General features: G+C 39.7%; 1 protein-coding gene across 2 annotated transcripts in view; it reads right to left on the bottom strand.

Annotated features, from left to right (window-relative positions):
• Positions 1-24,713: 24,713 nt before the first annotated feature.
• Positions 24,714-27,588, bottom strand: part of ZNF326 (zinc finger protein 326) — a 42,237-nt gene continuing 39,362 nt past the window's right edge. For both annotated transcript variants that reach the window (XM_037154409.2, XM_037154410.2), the window contains exon 12: positions 24,714-25,579. In XM_037154409.2, the coding sequence (XP_037010304.1) occupies positions 25,226-25,579 (354 nt within the window). In that variant the 3' untranslated portion in view covers positions 24,714-25,225. The remainder of the gene's footprint in view (positions 25,580-27,588) is intronic.

Here is a 27,588-nt window from a genome sequence, read left to right as displayed (position 1 = left end):
TCACCCAGGGTCAGGCCTTCATGCGCCCTTGCTATTTCTACCTGGAATGTTACACTAACCTTCTAACTGCAGTCTCCACCTCCTACCAGTTCTTTACTCCAGTACATTTTAACATTGCTCACAGATTCATCTGCCTGAAGTATACTTCTGTTCATGTCACTCCACTCTCACCCCCTTGCCTCTGAATAAAACGCAAACCCTTTACTCTGGCACTCAAGGTCTTCCTTGATCTGCCACCAACCAATTCCACAGCGGTATTCAAGTGCCCTACACTGCAGCCACAAGGAAGCACGCACTGTTCCTGGAGCAGCAGTCCCCAACCTTTTGGGCACCAGGGATTTGTTTCATGGAGGACAATTTTTCCACAAACTGGGGGTAGGGGGGATTGCTTTATAGCCTGCCACCAGATGCAGTTTAACTGTCACTTGCTACTCACTGATAGGCTTTTGATGTAAGTCTGGAAGCAATGGATTTATTATGGTGTCTGTGCAGTCAAACCCCTCTGCTAATGATGATCTGTATTTGCAGCCGCTCCCCAGCACTAGCATCACTGCCTCAGCTGCACCTCAGACCATCAGGCACTGGATTCTCCAAAGGAGCACACGACCTGGACCCCTTACATGCACAGTTCCCAGTGGGGTATGCGCTCCTATGAGGATCTAATGCCACCACAGATCTGACAGGAGGCAGAGCTCAGGGGGTAATACAAGTGACGGGGAGCAGCTGTATATACAGAGGAGGCTTCACTCACCTGCCACTCACTTCCTGCTGTGTGGCCAGTTCCTAACAGACCATTGACTTCTGCAGGTAGGTCTATGGCCCAGGAGCTGGGTAGCCCCTGCCCTAGAGAGTGTTTTCTTAGCTTTTGTGCCTTGTTTCTACGAAGATTTTTTTCTTTAATGCTTTTCCTCCACCACCTTCACTATCAGCAGTTCCTGTCCATATCACTTGCATTTTTCAAGTTCTAGGTAAAATGCGACTTCTTCCACAAAGCCTTCCCTAAATGCTTCATCTAGAACAAATCTTTCTTTTTTCTGAAATCAGTCACATTCTGTTTATTTCTTTAGTTCAAAGGAGCAAATATTTACTGAGTTACTGTGTACAAAAATATTACAGGTCTGGGCACACCGGGGCAAACAAAAACAGGCACAATGTCTAAACTTGTGTATCTTACAGTCCAATATTTATCATTTCTAACTTGTATTCTCTTTCTATGCATATATACTTTCCCTCCTAGACTGAAAATTTCAAAAGTGTGGTATCAGTGTTTCAATGTCTCACTCACTATTTGTGCCTCTCTTATACATAGTACCTGGCAGAGTACATTATATATGCATATGTTATTCAATAATTATTTGAATAAATTAATAAAACTATGAAATGTTACTAGGGGTTTGAAATTGACTTCCCGTCAAGATGGTGGCATAGGGAGGTATGACTCACCTGTTTGCACAACCACATCAAAATTACAACTAAAATATAGAACAACCATCACTCAAAACCATCAGAAATCGAGTTGAATGTGAGAGTCTGACAATTATGGAATTAAACAAACCACATCCATCCAGACTGTTGGGAGGGGTGCAGACACAGAATGGGCTGATCCCTTACCCACATGTGGCGGGTAAAAATTCAGGAGAAATATCTCCAGAGCAAGGAGTCCCAGCCCCACACCAGGCCTCCCAGCCCAGGCTTCCAGTGCCAGAAGGATGTGTCCCCAAAACCGCTGCAAAAACGAACAGAGATTGAGTCAGGGGAAGAAACTGCTGGGGCTCCAAGCAGTTCCTCTTAAAGAACCCACACATGCACTCACCTGCTCAGACTCACTCGCTCTGGGCTCCAGAGTAGCAGCTTGAAAGGCATCAGTGGTATACAGGGAGAAACTGAAGTGTCTAGATCAAGGTGAGCAGAGGCCATTGTCCCTTTTGTAAACCCTCCATGCACAGAGCTAGCAAGCTAGTACCATATCTGAGACTCCATCAACCTGGCTAACACTGTTTGCCCTGCCCTGGAGATAACCTGAGACTCTGTCCCACCCAACTTACCAGCCCACCTAAGCTGCTTTTCCATATGAATAGTTGGCCTTGGCCCAGGCTTAATGGCTTCCTAAATCCTCTCAAACAAGCAACAGCTGGCCTCAGTGAGTCCCAGGCCCATCACTAGCAGCAGCCAGCCTTGATTCACAGCTTGGCTTCACCTGGGAATCTCTAAATCCAGCACAAGTAACAGTCATCTCAGATTGCTTTATTACTCAGGAATGGTGGTCCCAGGCAAAAAAATAGGTGGGGGCTGATCTTGGCTAGCACCACCCAGGAAACCCCAGAGCCAGCATAACCAGTGAACAGCTACAGACCATGTTACAGCACCACCACCCTGCCCCTGCACAGCTGATCCTCCATGGAGGGTGGAGGTTAGTGGTCAGTGGCCATAGCCAATTCATGCAACTGACTGGCCTAGGTAAGTTTCTCCCATTGATCTGCCAACAGCAACCAAGGCTCAACTACAAGAGGAAGCCCACATGAAGAGCACACCTCAAGTACCCAGCCTGGGTGATAGGGGAGGCTGTGCCACTGAACCCTGCAGGACGCCTACTGCATTAGGCCATACCACCAAGATACTAGGTCAAAACAGCTCTACCTAATGCACAGAAACAAACACAGGGAAGCTGCTAAATGACACAGGACCGAAATGAAAGAACAGGTCAAAACTCCAGAAAAAAATCTAAATGAAAAGGAGATAAGCAATCTATTAGTGCAGAGTTCAAAGTGCTAGTTACAAGGATGCTCAAAAACTTACTGAGTACCTAGATTTGCAAGCTAGCACTCAGCACTGAGACATACCAGCTAGGGCTAAGTGAGAACCTTAACAGCATAAAAGAGACCCAGTCAGATATGAATGATACACTAATTAAGATAAAGAACAATTTACAGGGAAACAACAGTAGAGCAGATGAAGCTGAAAATCAGATGAATGATTTGTGACATAAGGAAGCAAAAAACAACCAATCAGAACAAGACGAAAAAAGAGAAAAAATGAGAATAGTATAAGCAGCCCCGAGGACGACTTCAAGAGGTCCAACATTTGCATCATAGGGTTGCCAGAAGAGAATAGAAAAAGCAAGAAATTGGAAATTTATTTGAAAAAATAATGAAAAAAAAGTCCCAAATTTGGTGAAGTAAATAGACATGTAGATCCAGGAAGCACAGAGTCCCAAACAAGATGGATACAAAGAGGCCCATGACAAGACACACCATAATTAGAATGCCCAAGGTTAGAGTTCCAGCCAAGAGGGAGGTATAGGTAGATACACTGTGCCTCCTCACACAACCAAAATAAGAACAATTTAGAAACAAATTAACAACCAGAACAGACAGAAAATTGAACTGTATGGAAGTCGGACAACCAACGAGATAAAACAGGCAAATTCATCCAGACCTATAAGCAGGGCGGAGTCTGGCAGCCAAGCAGAGATGGGTTGCAGCACAAAACGTGGTGGCACTGGGCAAGAAAATCACCTCCAGTGCGCAGGTGGTGGCTGGAAGAGCCTGGGCACAGAGTGGCAACAGGCAGACCCAGTGAGGCAGCGACTGGAAAGTGAGGCACTGCACACAAGGCTACAAACTGTGAGACTGGGCAGTCTCACATTTGCATGCAGATAAACGAGGTGAAATTGGGGAGTGAGACAGACCACACAACCCAGCGTCCCAGTGCCAGGAAATAAAGCCTGAAGACACCAACTGAAACCACCTGTGGGGGTTGAGGTTCCAGGAGAAACTCCCAGCCTCACAGGAGAGTTCACTGGAGAGACCCACAGAGTCCTAGAATGTACACAAGCCCACCCACGTGAGAATCAGCACCTGAAGGGCCCAGTTTGCTTCTGGAAAGTGACAGAGGGGACTGAGATCCAACAGAGAGAGGAGCAAGTGCCATTGCTCCCTCTCAGACCCCACCCCCACATACAGCATCACAACCCAGCAGCAACTGGGTTGCCCCGCCCTGGTGAATAACTAAAGCTCTGCCCCTCACTACACAACAGGCGCATCGAGACAAAAAATGGCCCAAATGGAAGAACAGATCATAGCTCCAGGGCTAATACAACTAAGCAACAGAGATAGCCAACCTATCAGATGCACAGTTCAAAGCACTGGTGATCAAAATGCTCACAGAATTAGTTAATTTTGGTTGCAAATTAGATGGAAAAGTGAAGGCTACACTAAGTGAAATGAAGCAAAATGCACAGGGAAACAATAGTGATGGGAAGAAAACTGGGACTCTAATCAATGGAGTGGACCAGAAGGAAGAAACAACAAAACAAGAAAGAATAAAGAAACAAGAATTAAAAAAAAAAAAAATGAGGAGAGGCTTAGGAACCTCCAGGACATCTTTAAACGTCTCAACATCCGAATTATAGGGATACCAGAGGGGAAGAAGAAGAGCATCAAGTGGAAAACTTCTTTGAACAAATAATAAAGGAGAACTTCCCCAATCTGGCAAAGGAAATAGACTTCCAGGAAGTCCAGGAAGTTCAGAGAGTCCCACAGAAGTTGGACCTAAGGAAGAGCACATCATAATTACATTAGCCAAGATTAAAATGAAGGAGAGAATCCTAGAAGCAGCAAGAGATAAAGAGACAATAACCTACAAAGGAGTTCCCATCAGACAATTAGCTGATTTCTCAAAAGAGACCTTACAGGCAAGAAGGGGCTGGAAAGAAGTATTCCAAGTCATGAAAAGCAAGGACCTACATCCAAGTACTGTATCTAGCAAAGCTTTCATTTAGAATGGAAGGGCAGATAAAGTGCTTCCCAGATAAGGTCAAGTTAAAGGCGTTTGTCATCACCAACTCCTTATTTTATGAAATGTTAAAGGAACTTATATAAGAAAAAGAAGATAAAAATTATGTAAAGTAAAATGACAGCATACTCACAATTAACCACACTTAAAACAAAAACAAACTAAGCAAACAACTAGAACAAGAAGAGAACCACAGAAATGGAGATCACATGGAGGGTTAGCCACAGGGGAGTGGAAGGAGGAGAGAGGGGGAAAAGGCACAGGGAATAAGCAGCATAGATGGTAAGTAGAAAATAGACAAGGGGAGGGTAAGAATAGTATGGTACATGTAGAAGCTAAAGAACTTATGGCACATGAACATGGACTAAAGGGGGGGAATGTGGGTGGGAGAGGGTGTGCAGGGTGGAGGGGAATAAAGAGGGGAATAGGACAACTGTAATAGCATAATCAATAAAATATATTTTTAAATTAAAAAAAATAAAATGCCACAGGTTAAAGGTAAAGAGAAAATCTTGAAAGCAGTAAGAGAAAACCAGTTAGTTACCTACAGGGTAGTTCCCATAAGACCATCAGCTGATTTCTCAAAAGAAACTTTGCAGACTAGAAGGGATTGTCAAGAAACATTCCAAGTCATGAAAAGTAGGGACCTACATCCACGATTGCTCTACCCAGCAAAGATATTGTTTAGAATCAAAGGGCAGATAAAGAGCTTCCCAGACAAGAAAAAAACTAAAGGACTTCATCATTACCAAACCATTATTACATGAAATGTTAAAGGAACTTATTTAAGAAAAAAACGATCATGGATACAGAGAGTATTTTGATGGTTGCCAGATGAGATGTGGGTGTGGGGGAATGGGTGAAGAGGTGAGGGATTAAGAAGTACAAATAGGATACCTATCTGGTATGGGAAGCACCATGATCAAGTACAAATAGGTAGTTACAGAAAAGCCACGGGGATGTAAAGTACAGTATAGGAAATACTTACACACATGGCCCATGGACATAAACAATGGTGGGGGTGTTGCCTGAGGGAGTGGTGTGTGCTCTGTGGAGGTGGACAAAGGGGTAAAAATCAGGACAACTGTAATAGCATAATCAATGAGATATAATTTTTAAAACAGAAATGTTACTAGTTAGCTGAATTTCAGGGTTATGACTCACTTCCCTACCTCAAATAATTAATTAAGTTTGAGAGGCTAACAAATTCCATGGATTCCATGATTTTAAAAGTTCTTCCTCACTTAATCTCTACTCATAGTAGAGTTAAAGCTCACAAGCTTTGGAATCAGATAGAACTAGGCATGAATTTTAGGTCTGCTATTTACCAGCTATGTGAACCAGGGTATGAGAGGTCCAGAAAAAAGCCAGAAGGACTCATTAAGAAAACCTTAATTGCCAAGGAAGATTTCAGTGTGACTATCATTCAGATATGTCTCCTGATCTATTCTCCATTGGTTTTACAAGGTCCGTCCAGAAAAAGTCCAGCCATTGTTAATATTACAAGAATGATTTGCACGACATCGATGTAACCTGACAGCCAAGGAGAGTGGACTGGAATGTGCATGTGTGAACAATGACAACTTCATTGTAGTAGTCACTGGGGGCAGTAGACGCCACTGAGTGAGCACATGTACTGTATGGCCACCGCATTCAAAATGACTGAGCAAGTAGAGAAACAAGTGGCATCAAATTTTGCATTAAGCTTAAACATTCCTCTGCATAAACTATTTGGATAATTCAGAAGCCTGCAGCTATGGGCAACTGGTGATTGGCAGCTTCATCATGACAACATGCTCATTTACACATCATGTCTTGTACAAAGTTTTTTGGCAAATCATCCAATCACCCAGGTGACTCAGCCCCCCTACAGCCCATATTTGGTGCCCTGCAACTTCTGTCTTTTCCCAAAACTAAAATCACCTTTGAAAGGGAAGAGATTTCAACCACTGATGAGATTCAGGAAATATAAGATAGCTGATAGCAACTGTGTGAGGTCCCAAAATGCCTATTTTGAAGGGGACTGAGGTGTCATTGTCCTGTGTACCCTATTTCTTCTTTCTTGTACCTTCTTGTAAGTTTCTCTATTTTTCATATTACACAGCTGGATACCTTCTAGACAGACCTCATATATCTACACAGATAACTGCGAGTTAAAACTGAAAGATCTGTGTAATATTTTGGATTACCATTCAGCAAATACGCAATCCTCCCCACCTTCCACTGTGTGTGAGGGTGTCTCCCTGCTTTGATTTCTATCATGGTCATGCGTCTTGCTTTAGTCAATGATACATTTGAGAATATAAAATATTCATGAATATATGTGGGACACTCCTTGGTGTATTTGGGGAGCTGGAGTGGGGTAAAGGAGGCTTTACATGGGTAGCACCAGAGAGTAACCTAGTGAGCAGGGACAGGTGAGAGCAGGAGAACTGGAATTATTTTTGTTACCATATCCGATCAGTACCCACAAACAACTGACTAATCCTAATGAAACTGAGGTACGCATTTGCAACTGGGGAGAGAATGCTATTTGGCACTTTTTCCTCACTCAAAATCTTGTGCTTTCTTGGAATGCTGCCTCTCTAGGTCCCTGGCAGGATCTTTGTTGGGAACATACCAGTTAAAGAACAGAACTCTGCTTCCTCATTACTACCCAGTAATCCCACCCCTGATAACTCACATTTCCTCCTCTAGTATTGTTGAGTGTGGGAAAAACTAGAAGAAATCATTCAGGATCTACAGGGAACCAATCCATATGGCAGTGGCGAATATAAGTGAGCCCGATTCAGAAAATCGGCAGCAGCGAAGCAGCACATAGGAACCGGGCCCACAGATTGGTTTTCCCATGGGGAACCAGGCCTGCCTTGTACCCAGGCTGCTTTGACACTTGCTTTTTGCTAAAACTCCCTCACCCTGAATTGCGGCAGCTAATGTTTACTGCATATCTTTGAAGTAACTTCCTAAAGTCTGTGCTAAACCTCCCAAGGATGGAGTGTAACCAGTTCAACCACTGTTCCCCCTGCATTAGCAACACCCTTTCCTTTGTTATCTGTAAAAGAATATCACCCACAGCGAACCTGTTCATAGTAAATGAGGACCATCCTCTAGGTAATGTGCCCAGAAAAGCAATAACAGCCTGTCCAGGCAGGGGCTGGCGCCCTCCCACTCAGAGAGCAGCCGTGCCATCCCTTTTTCTCCACAGGACTGCTGCAGTCCATGTGAATTTGTTCATTGCATCCACAATACACAGACCCTGCTGGTCAGAGTCCACATTAAGGATTTCTGAAGCAAAGGGTTTTTCTGAAGCCCACAGGATATGTCTTTTATATGCCGTGTATCTAGAGCTGGTTCTGGCCCTAAATGATTTTGATTTGTTTGAAAACTAGTGTTGTCAGAGACCTAAGTAAGTAGGCCATTCCTGAATTGTAAAAGCTTTTTAATCACCTGTAAGATTCCTAGCAACAAGGATTATGTCCATTTTGTTCATAACTATCTTCGGCTCCCAGCACAAGTGGCTGGCACATAGTAAGTACTCAAAATATAGTAGGTGAATAAATAATGCACCATGAAAATAAAGTCTCACAGCCTTATAAAAATTAAAGAGGTGACACAAAGCAAAATAAAATAGCTGGACACATCTATTTTCATTCTTTTTTTTTTCTTTTTTTAAAGAAGGTCTGTATATTTATAGACATATACTTCCAGGAGAAAAATAACTGGTGCCTACCTTTTGACCCAGCAATCCCACTTCTGGGAATATAGATGAAGGAACCCAAAACACTAATTTGAAAGAATATGTGCACTCCTATGTTCATGGTAGCATTATTTACAATAGCCAAGATCTGAAAACAGCCCAAACACCCATCAGTAGATGAGTGGATAAGAAGCTGTGGTACATTTACACAATGGAATACTCCTCAGTCGTAAAAAAAGAAACCTTACCTTTTGCAACAGCATGGATGGACCTGGAGACTATTATGCTAAGTGAAATAAACCAGTCAGAAAAGAAAAAGACAAATACTGTATGATCTCACCTATATGTGGAATCTAATGAACAAAATAAACCAGCAAACAAAATAAAAACAAACTCATAAATACAGAAAACAGACTGACAGCTGTCAGATGGGAAGTGGGGAAGACCAGATGAAAGATGAAGGGATTAGCCAAAGGACATACATGCATGACACATAGACACAGGCAACAGTGCGGTGGTGGCCAGAGGTGAGTGGGGGACTGGCAAAGGAGAGGAAAATGGGGACACGTGTAATAGTGTCAACAATAAAATAAAGTTAAAAAGTGACTGATAACATTCATTCTTCCAGCCTTCCAAGTGCCATAGACTATGCAGCTGGAGATAGGAAAAAAGAAAAAAAAAATCCTTTCTATATAGCAGAGGCCTACAGCATAGAGTGAAGAAAGAAATATCTATAGTCTGGTTTATTTGTATATAGAAGAAGAAGAAAAAGTCAACGCAATCCAGGAATCCTTCCTAAAAAAGTTGAATCTAAGGTGGCTTTCTAAAAAATTCCAGTATCTTCTAGCAGAACATTTAGAGTTCAAATTCACACCCAACTACTTTTAATAAATCCAGACCAGTCTCCCAAGGACATCTGTCCCTGATTGTCATGACTAAGGTATGCTACTGGAATATATTAAGTACAAAACAGGGGTGTTGCTAAACTTCCTGTAATGCACAAGACAGGTGCCCACAAACAAATTATCCAGTCCAAATACCCACAGTGCCAAGACTTAGAATCTCTGATCCAGAATGAGAGAATTAGGAAGTACCATGTAAATGAAAACACAAATGCATCATTTAGTCAAAGTTTTTCTAATGCAATTAATGTGATAATAGGAATCATTTAAATAGCTGCCTCAACTGCAAGTCAACCAAGAATAATAAATCAAATTTTTGTGATAGAGTACTTAAGACTCATGATATATACCATGCAAATATTTATATTAATCAGTCATATCCTTAGCATTGCATATCAAACCCAGGGTGAGGAAAACGTGGCTTATTAGAATTCCAAATTGAAGAATGTTATACTTAAAAAGAAATTATGGGTTCTTTCACAGCTTTCAGCTTCTAGAATGGAAAAGGCTAAGCCAATTCCTTTTGTGCCTAAAATTGTATTACACAGTCATATGTTCAGTATCTTTTCGCTGGATACATTTGTTCCCTATAGGAAGTTTATAACTTGTAAAAGGAGTTTTATGCAGAATACAAATTGGGGGTATTACATGAGTACCTCTTGAGGACACTGAGTTGTGCAAACAACATCGCTTTATCTGACGTAGCAGCTAGGGATTGGTCTATCTGTTCACCCTAGGGTTGTCTGGAATTACAGATCAGGGACATCACTGTCATACCCCAGCTGCTGCAGAAAGCTACTGGAAGAAAAGGCGATTTATGAGCATTTTGGTTACACTGAACCAAGAATAGAGGAGCTATACAACAGGGAGACTGGTGGCTCTAAATCGTAGGCATTATGCAAAAAGAAAATGCCGACTCGGGTGTCCAGGGAGTCTTCCCAGAGCAATAGGACATCTTTGTAAACTCTCTAAAGAATAAATTTAACAGTTATTAAAGAACACCACCCTGTTGTTGCCAGCACTGAACTTTATATCACAGGAAGAGATACAAGGGATTTTCAAGAAAACACCTGTCATTTAACAGTGACAGTGACCTCAGTGCTGACAAGCAATTCAAATCCCAGTTGCGGAGAGTTCTTTAATTCTGTAGGGGCTGAGTTTGGAGCTCTAACATTAGCAGGTTATTAAACTTTTGTCAGTTGAGGACCTCAGGTGCCAAAGGCAAACATTTCTGGAGATAACTGTAATTGGTTCTACTAGATGAGATACTTGCCAATTATTTCCCTTCGATGATCAGATTGTAATTTTGTTCATTTTGACCAAAGTCCTGTGCAAACCTTGCAGAGTAATGTAATCTACAAAATAAGCTACAAAAGATCAAAATAGGTTAAAATGAATTTGGGAAAAAAAACTAAAATTCTGGATTAATTTTACATAAGGATTTACCAATCGAATACTTCTTTTTCTCTTTTATTGTTAATTAAACATAAATAAATTAGCTCTGATATTTAGGTAACAGTAGGAAAACTAAAATTTTGAGCCAACTAAGCACTCCACACAGGGCTAGGTGTTCACTTACACTCACTCAATTTTTGTAACAATGTGCAAGGAAAATAACATGATCTTCATTCTATAGATGAGAAAACAGGCTTTTGGTAATTTAAATGTTTTTCCCAAGATGAACAAAACTAGAAAATGCTACAGCTGGGATATGGGGTAGGGAACAGCAGGGGAGCAAGATCTGTTGAATTCTAAACCTGAAAAGCCGAGTTACACTACACAGGAATTACATTCCTGTGTCAGACACATGAATATTAAAATCCATCACTTGAAAGAGAAAGCATTAATACTGTAAATTGATCATGAGCTCCCCTAAGCTCCACTCCCCCACATCCCATTGCTTGCTTGATATCACCGTTTTACTGTCCCACAGGCAATGCTGACTTAAGATGCTCACAGATGGATTCATCGTCTCCACCAACAACAGCTCCTACCTCGAGGAAGGGTATCAACATCTACCCAGGTGCAAAGGAATATGGACCAGAAGGAAATACACTACAACTCTTACTAATGCTATTATCTAAGTGGTGGGATTCCAGCTGGGGTTTTTTTTTCATTCTTTATACTATATTTTCTAGATTCTTCTCAAATATTTCCATTACAAACATGATACATGATTATATCCTTATTGTTTTAAAAACTGATCAAAAATTTTTTTTCAAGTCACCACTTTGCCATGCAACTTCCCTCCTAAGTAAACATTATTCATGTATCCATTCAGATTTTTTATTTTGTATAAATATACAGGGTGGTGCAAAAGTAGGCTTACAGTTGTGAGTACATGAGTTTATTCTTGTATTATTTTTAATTATTGTATTACAACTATGAACCTCTTGCTCACCACTATATTATCTTTTTAGCATTTCTATACAGTTTGGAATTTATGAGGTTACATATATACATATATCATTTTCCTAAGCAAAACTTTAATACATTCACTATACTGTAACTTGCTTTTTTCCTCTTCACAATGTATCTTGGCGATATTTCCATGTCAAAGCAGACAGATCCCTCTCATTCTTCCTAATGGCTAGAGTATTCCATGTTATGACTGTACATAATTTAATCATTCCCCTTATGGCTGAATATTTATGCTATTTCCAATTTCTCATTATTATAAATAATGCTGTAAAGACCATTCTTACAGATCTACCCTGTTTCAGCAATTTTTAGATACACCTTTCCCCCAGTCCCCCCATCCACATTTTATTATCTCTGGGCTGGAATGCATATTACAGTCAATAGCATCTTACCATCAATGCCAGCCAGGTGTTACCTGTTGTATAAAAATCCTTTTTTGACACCTTCTCATAATAGTAAAGAAGCTGATTAGATGACATAAACTACCTCTGTATTCATGTGTACAACAGTATCTCAGCCATTTGTGATTGCAGGTAAATAAATAGCTATTTGTGGGTGCGATCGAATAGTATGCAGATTTTAAATCTTGCTAGTTACTTCCAAATTGCCCTCCAAATAAGACGAAACAATTTATTCAGCCATTAATCATCTGGTAGAGGGTCTATTATTCTCACCCAAGGTGACTGTAATAAATCTTTGAATATCGATGTAATCATTGGTGTATCGAAGCTCTTTATTATTGACTTAATCTTTGTCTCACACACATCTACTGCAGTTATTTTCTCCCTGTTACTCTGCTTTCAGCTCCGCCCAGGGTGTTTCACCATGAAGTAGTTTCTTTTATGTTTCAAACTTGTCGGTATTTTTCCTTATGTCTGACTTCTGGGGTTTATATCTTGCTTAGAAAAACCCTATCCCAAAATTAAGATTTTCCTACATTTTAGTAGTTATGTAGTTTGGGGTTTTTTAACCTATCTCTAGGTTAAAATTTATTACATCTCTAGGTTAAAATAAATTTCCTGTCTCTAGGAAATTTATTTTTGTGTCTAGTGTGACACAGACATCTAACCCATGTGGCTATTCCCTCCCAAAACCATTCCCAGGGTACTTTCTTTTACCCATGATTCAAAGTTATATCTTTATCATATACTATATACATATTGTTACTTTAGTCTACTTTATTGATCTATTTTTGATACATTTTTTTGTTTCTAGTAAGAAACATACACAAATTTTCATGTTTTTTTTTCTTGGTTACTTTGCATATAAACTTCTAAATCAGCTTAAATGAAATATACAGCTAATAGTACCCTAAATATTCATTTTCCCCTTTCTTTTTATAGCTGGAACGTGGCCATGTGGAATAAATACAATTCCTAGTCTTCTTGGCAGGTGTGTTCGTGTGGCTACTTTAATTTAAGCAACAGAATTAACATAGAAACCTAGATGCAATTTCTGGGACCTGTTTTTGAAGTGCAAGTATGTCTTTGTTACCTTCTTCCTGCCCACTGATTGGAATAGACAGGATCACTGGAGACCAGTTTTGAAGATGGGAGCATCATTCTCCGACACCTGGAAGGGCACCACCACACTCTACATTGACCACCTGAGTTTTCATATGAAAGACATCTCAGTCTTGTGTAAGCAGCTGTTATTTTTAACTTGCTCTCACAGCCAGCACTAATTCTAAAAGAATCCCTTTGGAACTGTCACTAATTTATAAATTAATTAGAAGGTAATTAATGTCTTGACAAAACTGAGTTTTTACAAACGGGAACACAGAACGTTTTATCTACTCATTCAGCGGTTTTATGCCCCTCACAAAAATGTAGGGGGTTTTCATGTGGAGTTGCACTTTCCTCCTTCATCCCGATTGTACATGGTTCAGACTTTTATTGCAAATGGGCATTTTAAAGTCACATTTTGATTGGCTGATACTATAGAAAGCTACAGACTTGTATATGTTGAATTGTTAAAGAAAACTACCTTTTATTGTGAAGTTTCCCAGTTGATTCTCTTGGGTGTACTATCTCCACAATCAGGTGGAGCCTGAAACCCTGGCTGTTGTCTCTCCCTAATATTCCTATTTCTTTTGGTTAAGTGACTGTTGCATAGCCAACAGGCTTAAATCTGACTTGAATGTGGACAATTTGCTGAAGGTTTTTGGTAGCTGTCCTTGGCCAACTTAACTATCTATTCCTAGCCTGACAAAATTTAAATCTGGAATGCGTCAAATTTTAGAAAACATTTTTCCAGCACCTGTCAAGATTATCACATGATTTTTTCTCAGTTCCAATAATAGATTTCTGAATGTACTGAGTTCCATTTATAGGTTGTTATATTATTTCAATAAACCCTACTTTGTCATGACACATTCTTTTGGATTTGATTTTTTTCAATGATTTACATTTGTTCCTAAGTGAGACGGGTCTGTAATTAGGACAATAATGGGACAATAATGCAGAATAAAGGGTGTACTAGCCTAAGCAACCACATTGAGAGGTGTTTCAGATTTCTGCATAACCTGGCACAACTAAAATAGGAACTCCCTCAAAATTTCATAATTTTAACACAACTATAACAAAGAATCTCTTAAAATAAACATTAAATTTTTATTGACTTATTGCTATCCACTTGTTAGAGTCTATTGCATCGTGATAACAGGAGGGAGCCTGTATTTCTCTGTGACCTGCCTGCATCATGGTCATTTTTTATGTTTGAAAAGAAATGCTCTATTCAAGTTTGTGAACTGTGAGATTCAAAACCCATGTCCTCAATTTTGAACCCTTCATCTGATAATTTCTGGAAAAGTTATGTTCAAATATTTACCTATGATTGCAAATGCATCAATTTCTTCTTGTAAGCAGTTTTTTATTACATAATTTCATGTCATGTTGTATAGTTTTGAGTTAATTTGAATCTTCCATATTTCACAATTGCTAAAATGCCTTTATTGGGCCCTCACTCTTAAAATTAATTTAACTGCATAGAATCCCAAATGAGTTTTTCCCATAACTTTAAAAATAACATTCTCTTCTAGCATTATCAATGTACCAATGACCAGTCTAAAACCAATGTCACTTTTCCCCTTATAAGTAAATTCTCTTTAGACATTTTGAGATCTTTATCCTGGCGTTACAGAAATTTCATCAGGATTTATCTTTATGTCTCTCTTTTCATTATTTTTTCTTAGTACTTTGGCCTTTTAATGAAGTCAGCCTTTCATTGAGAACAGTTTTTACCCTATTAGTTATTTCCTTCATTTTTGTGTCTTCGCACCTTCTCGTGTACACATAAACATGTATTCACTCACTCACTCAAAACCATTGCGCACTTACCGTGCACCTGACACACGTAGGTTTTCAGTGAGGAATTCTCTGCACTTCTGTTCTCCTGACCTGACGAAGCTTTAATTTTAAATGGATGGTATTTACTTGAGTCTTCTCTCTTTAATGTTCTCATTATTTTCTATCTATTTGGCCTCATATTCTCACAAGATTCTGGAAGTACCCCTCAGCTCAAAATTCGAGCTCAGGAATTTCATTTTCAGCCATATTTTATTCAACTATTTGGCCTAAAATATTTTTATTTTAGCAACTATTTTTTATTTCCAAGATACCAACACATTCTCTTCTAAAATCTCTTTGAAGGTTATAATGATTTATACATATGAGGATTATATATAAAACTAATTGTAATTATTACTAATTACTATTACATATAATAATAATTATCTTTAAAATTCTCTCTTTTCCCACCTTGCTTCCCCAAAAATTATCTTGGCATTTAAGTTCCCTGCCTAGCTTTGGTGTGGCTCTCTTCCTTAATGTTTGTTGCTTCTTAGTTGTCTGTCTGTTTTGGTAGATGAGAAGCTAGGGGCCAGAAAACTTTTCCTATCAAGGGCCAGTCAGTCCTTTAGGACCACACTGGATATGTCACATACCCTTTGGTTTAGTTTTCTACAACCCTTTAAAAATATAAAATCCATACAAAAACAGGAAGTGGGAAGCTTGCAGATGGTAGCCGAGCACTACAGTTTTCGATACTGTTACCTGGAGTGTATTTTCTCAGTTCGAGTAAAATTCCCTGGCAAATTTTGATTATAAGGAACAAAGCATTTTAATTGTGTGAGGAAGGATGGAAGACCAGTCAGTAGGAAAAATGGGAACTGGGCAGCCACAGGGTTTTGGTTTGTGGGGTTTTTTTTTTGGGGGGGGGGGAGTGCTGTTTTCTACATATTGGGAAGCAAAGCTTTTTGTGGTATCCAAGAACACCTAGAGCACTGCCACACTTCAATGGGCCCTATATATGTATGCTTCGGGAATCTACTATATCAGAACTCTCCCTCTATTTGGCAAACAACAATCTCTGTAATGGCTATAACTTGGAGGAATACTATGGACCTACAACTCTGATCCAGGGACAGACATAACTATTCAGTCCTTTAAAAAGTAGATATCACCCTGGCCAAGTGGCTCAGATGGTTAGGGTGTCACCCCATATACCAGAAAGTTGCCCCATACACCAAAAAACTTGTGGGTTCAATTCCCAGTCAGGGTGCATGCAGGAGGCAGCTGATCCATGTTTCTCTCACACTGATATTTCTGTCTGTCTCTCTCTCATCCCCACCCCTACCTTTTCCTGTCTAAAAAAAAAAAAAACCCTCAATAAACATATCCTTAAGTGAGGTAAAAAAAAAAAAAAAAAAAAGGTGGGTTATCATACTACAGCCACCTGTTCTCATAGATGCCTCTAAAAATGGAAGTAATTCCTCAATTCTCATCTGTGTGGGTCTATGGTTCTATTTATTTAAGATCTGGTTCATTTTATATCTTCTACAAATACTTCACAGCACCCTTGTTATGAATTTAACTTTATTGCTATAATTTTATCATTGTATGTATTCTATAACTTTAATAGGACTTTAGAGTAATGACTTCAATCCAGTAGGCCATTTTGATCTAGAACTCACCACAAAACACGCGCTACATTCATCTAGTAACGACGCTGCTGCAGTTTCCTTCCACACTCCTAGTCACCAGGCAGGCCATCTCCTGTCACCATCAACACCACCTCACTCTTACCACGAATATACAATTTCTCAAAATAATTAAACAAAAGCCAGAAAAATCAGAAGGGGAAATAAAATTACAAAGAGATTAATACAACTTTCCAAAGAGGCGTCAAATGGTGGCAGTGCTGACCAAATCCGCCACGGCCTAGAATCTGCCCTAGAGTCTGCAGGCCCCCTGGTGGTCTGCACACCAAGCAGAGATCCAGCTATCAGAGTAGGGGCCATAACTCTCAAAGAAAGTCAAATTGTTGATTTGTGACAGGAACTGTAACTATCACATGGACTAAGACACTTCTGTCAGCATGACTACTCCATTTTCTGTCCATCAGAACTACAATGGATGTCAAACTGTCATCAAAAGCTTTGTCATTAATGCTTCTGAATATACATTTAAAAATAGTTAAAGTGGACTTCCGCCAAGATGGAGACGTAGGTGGAGGAACCACCTTGCCTCTGTGCACAACCAAATCTAAGAACAACTATTTTTAACAGCAGTCACAACCAAACCACACGGAAAATTGACAATACGGAGTCCAAAGGACAACTAGATACTCAGCTGGACCGGAATGAGTGTTGGGGGCTGGGATAAGCCTGAAACAGGCTGATACAATCCGACCTGAAGGTTGGGCCTGAATAACAGGACGCTGCGGTTAGGAGCCATAGAACTCCCCCTCCTGGACATGCGGGTGGCACACCAATCAGTGCCTTGATCACGCGCCCGCCATGCACCCCCCGGCCAATCACAGGCTAGAGCACGCTCTGAAGCCACCTATCCACTGCGCGTCCTCCACTGCCCTCCTCTATATAACTCCCTCCATTTTGAAATAAACTTTGCAGCTTGATCAGAATCCTTTGTCTTGCTGCCATTCTTCGCGCCTCCTGTCCCATCCCCCTTCATCCGTTACAGGTATATCGGCGGACCCCGTTGACTGCCTCGCGGGCCGAGGCAAATGAGTAGCGATGCCAGCAGCGGAACAGGTTAGCAAGAAAAAATTCCTGGGTGGTGCGCGGTGCGCGCGCAAGCAGCCAAAAGCGCTGATCGAGAGCGAGCTAGCTACGGGAGTGCACAGGGAAGAGGCGCGGAGGGCTGTCTGCGGTCGGTCGCGCACCCGCGTGCGGAGAAACCAGTGAGAAGGGAAGCCTGCTCAGGGCAGCAGGCTCGCACAATTCCAATCGCATAAACAAGCCCGAGGCGTGTGGTGTGACTGGACGGGCTGGGCTAGCGGAGAGGACCGCCATTGCTCCCTCTCTGACCACGCCCCCATACACAGCATCACAAACCAGCGACCTGGGTCGCCCCGTCCTGGTAAACAACTAAGGCTTCGCTCTGCTTACTTAACAGCACGAATAGACCAAAAATGGCTCTAGGACAACTCAGAGCCCCAGAACCGATAGATCTAAGCGATGAAGAAATAGCCAGTCTTTCAGATGCACAGTTCAAAACACTGGTTATCAGGATCCTTACAGAACTGGTTGATTTTAGTCACAAATTAGAGAAACATATGGAAGCTAAACTAATTGAAATGAAGGGAAATACACAGGAAACCAATAGTAATGGAAAGAAAATTGGGACTCAAATCAAGGGAGTGGACCAGAAGGAAGAAAAAAATGATCAAACAGAAAAGAATGAAGAAATAAGAATTCAGAAAAATGAAGAGAAGCTTAGGAACCTCCAGGACATCTTTAAACGTTCCAACATCCGAATTATAGGGGTACCAGAAGGGGGAAAGGCACAGCCACCAGTGGAAAACTTATTTGAACAAATAATAAAGGAGAATTTCCCCAATTTGGCAAAGGAAATAGACTTCCAAGAAATCCAGGAAGCTCAGAGAGTCCCAAAAAAGTTGGACCCAAGAAGGGACACACCAAGGCACATCATCATTACATTAGCCAACATTAAAATGAAGGAGAGAATCCTAGAAGCAGCAAGAGATAAGGGGACAGTCACCTACAAAGGAGTTCCCATCAGACTGTCAGCTGATTTCTCAAAAGACACCTTACAGGCAAGAAGGGGCTGGAAAGAGCTATTCCAAGTCATGAAAATCAAAGATCTACAACCAAGATTGCTCTACCCAGCAAAGTTTTCATTTAGAATGGAAGGACAGATAAAGTGCTTCTCAGATAAGACCAAATTCAAGGAGTTCATCATCACCAAGCCCTTATTATATGAAATGTTAAAGGGACTTACCTAAGAAAAAGAAGATAAAAAAGATGAACGGTGAAAGGACAGCAAACTCACAGTTATTAAGAACCACACCTAAAACAAAAGCAAACTAAGAGGACAGCTAGATCAGGAGCAGAACCATAGAAATGAAGATCTCATGGAGGGTTAGCAACAGGGGAGTGAGAAGAGGGGAAGGGGGGAGAAGGTACAGAAAATAAGTAGCATAGACAGTAGATAGAAAATAGATAAGGGGGAGGGTAAGAATAGCAGGGGAAATACAGAATCTAAAAAATTTGACACACGTGTTCATGAACTAAAGGGGGAAATGGTGGGGGAGGGGTATGCAGGGTGGAGGGGAATGGAGGGGGGGAATAGAGCAAATGTAATGGCATAATCAATAAAAAAAGTTAAAAAAAAATAGTTAAAGTGACTTCCGCCAAGATGGAGGCATAGGTGGAGACGCCGAGCTTTCTCACACAAACAAGTTTAGAGACAACTAAATATTAGCAACAGAAAATACAGCCAGAACACAGAAAATTGAACTTTTCGGAAGTCTGTTAACAACAAATTCTTCGGCCTGACCGGTAAGAGGGGTGAAACCAGCAGCTGGCAGAGCAGGGTTGCACAGGAAAACTCGGTCAGAGGGGCTCAGGCGCACGGATCCCAGGTGTGGGGTTGCAAAGGGTGGACCCAGTGAGCGACCAGAGGATCCGGTGAGGGCGGCGGGTTGACTGTGCTGGCGTATTCCTGCAGATAGGCTGGTGAGGGAGTGGGCAGTGAGAGGAAACCAAGCGGGTCCCAGCAACAGGAGGCAGCAGAGACGACCGCCATTTCCCCGCTCCAACCCCACCCCCACATACAGCGTCACAACTCAGCGACCTGAGTGACCCTGCCTTGGTGAACACTTAAGGCTTCACTCCTCACCCAGCGGTGGGAAACAGGAGAGGGGACGCCATTTCCCCACTCTGATCCCGCCACCACATACAGCATCACAACCCAGCGACCCCACCCTGGAGTCCCCGCCCCGCCCCTAAGGCTCAGCTCCTCACACTTAATGGGCGCGAACAGACCAAAAACGGCTCAACAAGATCTCAAAGCCCCAGAGCCCATAAATCTAAGTGACGAAGAAATAGCAAAACTTTCAGATGTACAGTTCAAAACACTGCTGATCAGGATGCTCACAGAACTGGTTGATTTTAGTCACAAATTAGAGGAATATATGAAGACTAAACTAATTGAAATGAATGGAAATGCACAGGAAACCAATAGTAATGGAAAGGAAACTGGGACTCAAATCAAAGGAGTGGACCAGAAAGAGGATAAAAATGACCAAACAGAAAAGAATGAAGAAACAAGAATTTAAAAAAATGAGGAGAGACTTAGAAACCTCCAGGACATCTTTAAACGCTCCAACATGCGAATTATAGGGGAACCAGAAGGGGGAAAGGAACAGCCATGAGTGGAAAACGTATTTGAACAAATAATAAAAGAGAACTTCCCCATTCTGGCAAAGGAACTAGACTTCCAGGAAATCCAGGAAGCTCAGAGAGTCCCAAAGAAGTTGGACCCAAGAAGGAACACACCAAGGCACATCATCATTACATTAGCCAAGATTAAAATGAAGGAGAGAATTCTAGAAGCAGCAAGAGATAAGGGGACAGTCACCTACAAAGGAGTTCCCATCAGACTGTCAGCTGATTTCTCAAAAGACACCTTACAGGCAAGAAGGGGCTGGAAAGAAGTATTCCAAGTCATGAAAGGCAAGGGCCTACATCCAAGATTGCTCTATCCAGAAAAGCTTTCATTTAGAATGGAAGGGCAGATAAAGCACTTCTCAGATAAGATCAAGTTCAAGGAGTTCATCATCACCAAGCCCCTATTATATTAAATGTTAAAGGGACTTACCTAAGAAAAAGAAGATAAAAAAGATGAACAGTGAAAGGACAGCAAACTCAGTTATTACCAACCACACCTAAAACAAAAGCAAACTAAGAGGACAGCTAGATCAGGAACAGAACCATAGAAATGAAGATCACATAAAGGATCAACAACAGGGAAGTAGGAGAAGGAGAAGGGGGGAGAAGGTACAGAAAATAAGTAGCATAGATGGTAGGTAGAAAATAGATAGGGGGAGGGCAAGAATAATATGGGAAATATAGAATCTAAAGAACTTGAGACACGTGGTCATAAACTAAAGGGGGGAATGGTGGGGGAGGGGTGTGCAGGGTGGAGGGGAATGAAGGGGAGAAACAGAACTGTAATGGCATAATCAATAAAATACATTAAAAAAAAAAGAATTCTCAAACATGTTTTAACACACACTACTAACATTTACCTTTGTAGTTTTTCCTATATGTCCATAGCTTCTAGAATACAAATTCCTGTAGATATTTTCAGTTATTTCACCTCATTATTTTAAAAGATTAATGGCTTTTTAGATATTATAAATTATAAAATATAAATAAGCATATTTTATAATAGTGTGATATTATAAAACACCTAGATGGTTACAATGTAGTTGGGTTATAGTCAAGGCTTGTCAACTCAAGGAACCACTGTCTCCTGAAGCAAGATCTAAATTCAGACGTTTATGGGGACAGGCAGTTAATATAAATAAGACTGAGATAGAAGGCTGGAGAAGCAGGCAAGGAACAAAAGACATAGAACCATGGATGTCACACCAAAACAATATGGATGTTATACTTACTGGTATAGAAAGCCAATGAAGTATTTCAAGTAGGTGAATGACACAGGACAGAGCTTGTTATATGGTCGAAGTACTACCCCTATTCTTATTACTTCACAATATGGTTGTTAAGAATTAAATAAATCCAATGGGGAATAAAATAAAAACAAGAACAAGACCCAGTTTTCTGACTCCCAGAGATCTGTTACAGGTCATCCCAATGCTTTTATAAAATATTATAAAGAACCGTCCTGTGCCTGCTCACTAAAGGGCAAAAGCTCCTGACAGGCACCAGAAATTTGGTTTTACAAGCCCTATAAATGTTCAAGACGCAATCACTGCCTACTACCCTCAGAACTACCTGAGATACTTATTAAAAATACACCATCTCCAAAGAATTAGATCTAGTAAATCTGAGATACAGATGGCCGAAATCCTCAGTTTACAAAAATTCAATAACTATTGCCCTTATACTTCCTCAGAAAAACCTCCTTCAATATTTAAGGTGACCTGAATGATAAAAAGTCCACCAAAGAGAGCTGACAAGTATACATAGGTTACAGAAAGTACAAATATCTGGAGATAGAGAAGTGCTTCGTTTAAAAACAAAAAACAAAAACAGAAGGCCATTGCGGCTGCTGAGAACAGTATGATATAAAATTGGAAGGCTAGGCTAGGCCCGACTGCCATGAAAAGGAGTTTGGATTGTGCAGGCACAAAAAGAAGCAGGAGACTAGCATAATCTGAATTATATTTTTAAAAAGTTATACTTCTGTGTGGAAAACAGAGTCTAGCAGTATCAGAGTGGAAGCAAGATTAGTTAATAAGCTATTTCAGTAGTCCAGGAAAGAGATGATGGTGACTTAAACTGGGTCAGTAGCAGCAGAGATGGAAGAGTGGGCAGATAAATTTTGGAAGTAGAAAGTAGACCTTCTGATAGACTGGAATTAACAAGAGATAAAAAGGGAAGAATATAAGATAGTCCTAGACATCTGGCTTAAACAACTGTGTAAGCTTTAAATAAACTTCTTTGGTGATTAGAACTAATGTTTAGGTTTTTTCGTTTGTTTTTAAAGAGTTATTTATTTATCTTTAGAGGGGAAGGGAAGGAGAGAGGGAGAGAAATATCAATGTATGGTTGCCTCTAGTGCATGCATCCCCTACAGGGAACTGGCCTGCAGGGAACCTGCCTGCAACCCAGGCATGTGCCCTGACTGGGAATCGAACCACGATCCTCTGGTTCACAGGCCCGTGCTCAAACCACTGAGCCACACCAGCCAGGGCTTAATGTTTAGGTTTTTAATAAAGAAAAATAATGCTTGGAAACAGAGTTACAAAGTTATCAAAGACATTACATATATCCTTATCACAAAAGTACTGGAAATATAAACACAAAGGATCACAAAAATTAATCTGCCTGCAAACTAAACTACCTATCTACAAATTATCCAATACATACAAATTTGAAATTCTAAATTAAGTACAATAATAAAATGCACTTTATTAATACTATGCAAACAAGCTGGTCTAAATAAAGGTTTTTACATGGTTCCCACAAAATTACTACTTAGATGCTCCTTCCTATCTCTCATTCTAAAACATTTACTTAGAATTGTTGTGCAGGATTCTTTCCCTACAGGATTCTTTCCAAAAGTTTCTTTAAAAAAAAAAATTCTGCTGATGTGGCTCAGTAGATTGAGTACCAGCCTCCAAAACCAAAAAGTCACCGGTTTGATTCCCAGTCAGGGCACATGCCTGGGTTGTGGGCCAGGTCCCCAATTAGGGGCATGTGAGAGGCAACCACACATTGATGTTTCTCTCCCTCCCTTCCTCTCTCTCTAAAAATAAATAAAATTTTAAGCTCTACTTACTGCCAAAAGAGCCTACTAAATTCTAACCCAGAGATCTATTCTTCTTTTACCTTAGCTTTTCCACAAATATTTTTTAGATATTAGCTCTTCCACGAATATTTTTTAAGGAGAAACAAGAAGGGAGATCAAGTCCTAATATCCTCAAAATACAAACTGCTAAGCAAAAAGACTTTCTTTCTGAAGCCTTTTAAAGCAAATACAGACTCCTAAACAGATTCCAAATATCCCCAGTCTTCAACTAACCTTGTTTGGCTCCAAACCCCTGTAAGTGAATATAAATGCCTACAGTATTTTTGCAGCTGGAAAATAAGTAAAATGTAGCCCATAACAACAAATCCATATTAACCTGGGAAAAAAATCCCTTTAAAAGCTTTAGTGTATGCATAAAGAAATTATCTATGAAGTTCTACAAATGCCCATAAAATCATCTACTTAATGCCTTAAAATTATTTAATATACCTATATATTGATTCATTTGATGCCTCAAAATTTCGAGAAGCTAATTTTATGGAAAGAGTGCCCCTCTGCAAAGAGGCCGGAGTGAAGATTCAAACAGAGTACTGCTTTTAAGTGACATAAACAGTCATTTGAAAAAGGTCATCTATCAGTCTCATCTTCTTCTTTTTTTACACGATACAAGAGCATATGGACTACAGAAAGTAAATACAGGAGGTAAACAGTCAAGAGAGAAATAATTCTTTTTTAAAAAAGTGATAGTTTGCTTCTTTGTTCTTCAACCAAAAACTGACATAACAAAATAACTAACACAACTATGAAAAATTATTTGTATTCAAATGTATTTTCAAAAAGATTTCAAGATTTGACACAGGCACCAAGAAACAAGATGAATTAAAACAAGTATAAATAGGTCAGTTATAGACTGACCTCTATTTGAAATATGTTAAAAATATTTAGTAATACATTTTAAAATATGATTGAGGTAAAATTTTTCTTTAATTCAAGTCTTCTCAATCATCTTAAAATACTCGTGAGCTGAACTCGTGCATTAAGGCAAATCCTAATTTTAAACACTCATTTAATTTCTGAACTGCTTCATTTAAAATTGTTAATCTAGATAGAGTTTTTATTAAAAAAAACAAAAAAAAACAAAAAACACTTTTTATTGCTACAAAGGGTAACATGGTCACAAAAAGCCTTAAAGCGTATCTTAAAGCAAATTACTATTCAATGTCCAATGCAGTAAAAAAATACACAGAGCACAAAATACTTGCCCAATTTATCTCTTCCAGGGTAAGTATTCAAAACATTAATGCACACTTGAATATAATCTCCCAAGAGCAGCATTTAAGTTGAAATGATTAGAATAGATATACTGACAATACACATCTGTTATCCTAACACCAATAAAGTAATAAAAATTAAGCTTAAAAATTATACAATTTATTGAATCTAAGTTTGGTAGCTATAAAAACTAAACTAATACCTTCATTTTATTAAAACAAATGCCAAACATTTAGAAATTATATAAAACAAATTTAATGTGTGGAATGCATGCAACATAGGTGTTAGTCTCATATTTTAAACTATTAAAATTCTTACCCTTCTCCACATTAAGACAGAAATTTAAAGCTTTTTTTAAATCTAATACCTTATATTTAATTTTCTTCAGGTTGGTCAACAGGGGAGCCGACACGCTCTTCCTTTGCTGCTGCTTCACCTCCGTCCCCCACTCCTCCTCCTTCTCGAACTCCTTCTCCTTCCCCAGCAGCCTCGCCTTCCCCAGCTCCTTCTACTCCTTCACCTTCTCCCCCTTCCTCTAATTCCTCCACTTCCTCTGTTTCCCCCACTTCCTCTGCTTCCTCTACTTCCTCCACTTCTCCCACTTCCTCTTCTTCTTCCTCCTCTTCCTCCTCCTCTTCAATAGGTTCATCAATCTTTTCCTCCTCCTCTTCGTCTCCTTCTATTTGCTGATCTTGAGAATGGTCTTGAATTTCAAAAGGATTCTCACCCTAAAGACATGAGGAGAAACAACTCAGCACATTCATTTCATATCAGTGAAATTTTTACACTATATCACCAAAACAAATATTTTTAAAAGCTTTGTATTTCAAGATACGACAAATTCACTAAACATCTGTTCAATGCCTACTGATACCAATATGAGCGTAAACATTACTGAAGTCATTACCATACACTCCATAAACTGGAAGGTAAAAAGAACACATTTCCCTAACTGAATTTCTAAAATTGTATGTCTCTGTGTGTATGAGTGTGAGGGAGGGAGGGATGGAGGGAGGGATGGTGAAAGAGAGTGAGAGAGAGAGAGTGAGAGAGAGAGAGGTGTGTGTAGGAGGAAAATATATGGGTTTGCACAGAAACTAAGTAGGTGAAGCAAAATAGTTATGTCCTACTTAATTATACTAGTAGTAGATGCACCACTGTTGTAGATAGAATATCTTTAAAAACCTAAAATGAAAATTATGTGCCTTTTTCTTTAAAAAAGTAAACAAATCTTTAATTCACTGAACATTCAGAGACACAACTGTATTTTAGTATTTTTATTTAAATACTGCAATTGTGTATCCAGATTAAGTCTCAGAAACAACATATCAGAAGGCTACATTAACATTGCAGGAAGTGTAGAGACAATGAAGATTATTAGGCAGAACAGTGTAAGACTGGTGATACACTTTAACATAAACCGGGCAGGAATGTGCAAGATAAGTTGGAGTAGCAAGACGAGAAATAACCAATGACAAGTCTACTCTTAATAGCACTTAATAGGAAAGTATAGAAGATGTGATGACACCATTAAAAGAATAGGTAAAATAGGATGGGAAAGGGGAAGAAGCAGGTATATGCTATATATTAGAATTTCGGATGTCTAAATGACTAACAGGCAGCTATAAATTTGCAACTCAGAAGACAGTTCAAAGAAAGACATTCAGATCTGTGAATTGCTTGCAGAGTGAATAGTGAAGCCAAGATCTTAAATGGGACAGCCCAGGGATGGGACTCGGGGAGAGAGCAGGAAAAAAAAAAAAAAAACCCTACGAAAATGCCTATACATGGGGGCAGAAGTTAGAAAAGGAACACTCAATATAGGAGGAAACCCCGGATAGCAAAATATTAAATGGCAAAACAAAGTTTCAAGAATAAGTGATAGATGAACAGTGCAAAGTAATGCAAACAAGAGTGGAACAGAACTGAAAAAGGTCTGCAGTTGATCATTACTAAAGCTTGGTGAGGGTACCACCTGAGGGATTTATTACACTATCACCTTTATTTCTTAAATTTAAAATAATAGAGAAAATACTAAATGTTGTTATTTGAAAACTAGGTCACTGGTAATCTTACAGCAGTTTCAAAAGGATGATTTAAGTGAAAGTTAAACACCAAGAACTGCCCAAGAATTAATTGCCATCATTTCCCATGAAGCTCCCGAAAGACAAAGGCCCAGGTATCACACTCTGAGATTTTAATTTAGTCAAGTAGTGGAGCTCTTACTAAAAAAATCAAATCCCTGAATCAATTTCAGACCTCTTGAATCACAATTTCCAGGAAAGAAGTCCAGTAACATGCATATTTCAGAAATACATATCAGAAACTGTTTGAAAACCCTAATTTAGAAGGTTTTAGGAAATGCCTAAGCAGATTTTAACTTGGTTTTGGCCTAACAAGTAATTCTAATTACATATGTCCATTAGAGAACGACTAGGTTAAACGTAAACTGCCTTTTCAAGTACAACCAGAGACTAGGAAAAGTTAAGTCATTTTTAGTTTAGGGAACTCACTAGTGTGTCTGTTTCGGGAATATAGTAAAATAAAGAGGGAAAAAAGTCAGATGCAAGTAAAGAAAGAGAAAGCTAATGAAACAACAATACAGATGACAGGCAAAAAATTGTATTTTTTTACTTCTGGCCAAGAGAGAGGTGTTGGTAGTAGATACATTCTGCCTCCTATCACAACCAAAAGAAGGACAACAATAAATTTAAAAACAAAAAACAACCATAACTGC

Source organism: Artibeus jamaicensis, unplaced genomic scaffold (genome assembly GCF_021234435.1).
Source record: "Artibeus jamaicensis isolate MK-2021 breed Jamaican fruit bat unplaced genomic scaffold, CSHL_Jam_final scaffold_1019, whole genome shotgun sequence".
NCBI classification, from domain to species: Eukaryota; Metazoa; Chordata; class Mammalia; order Chiroptera; family Phyllostomidae; genus Artibeus; species Artibeus jamaicensis.
Note: the sequence above shows the minus strand (reverse complement) of the source record. Positions and strands in the feature narration are given on the sequence as shown.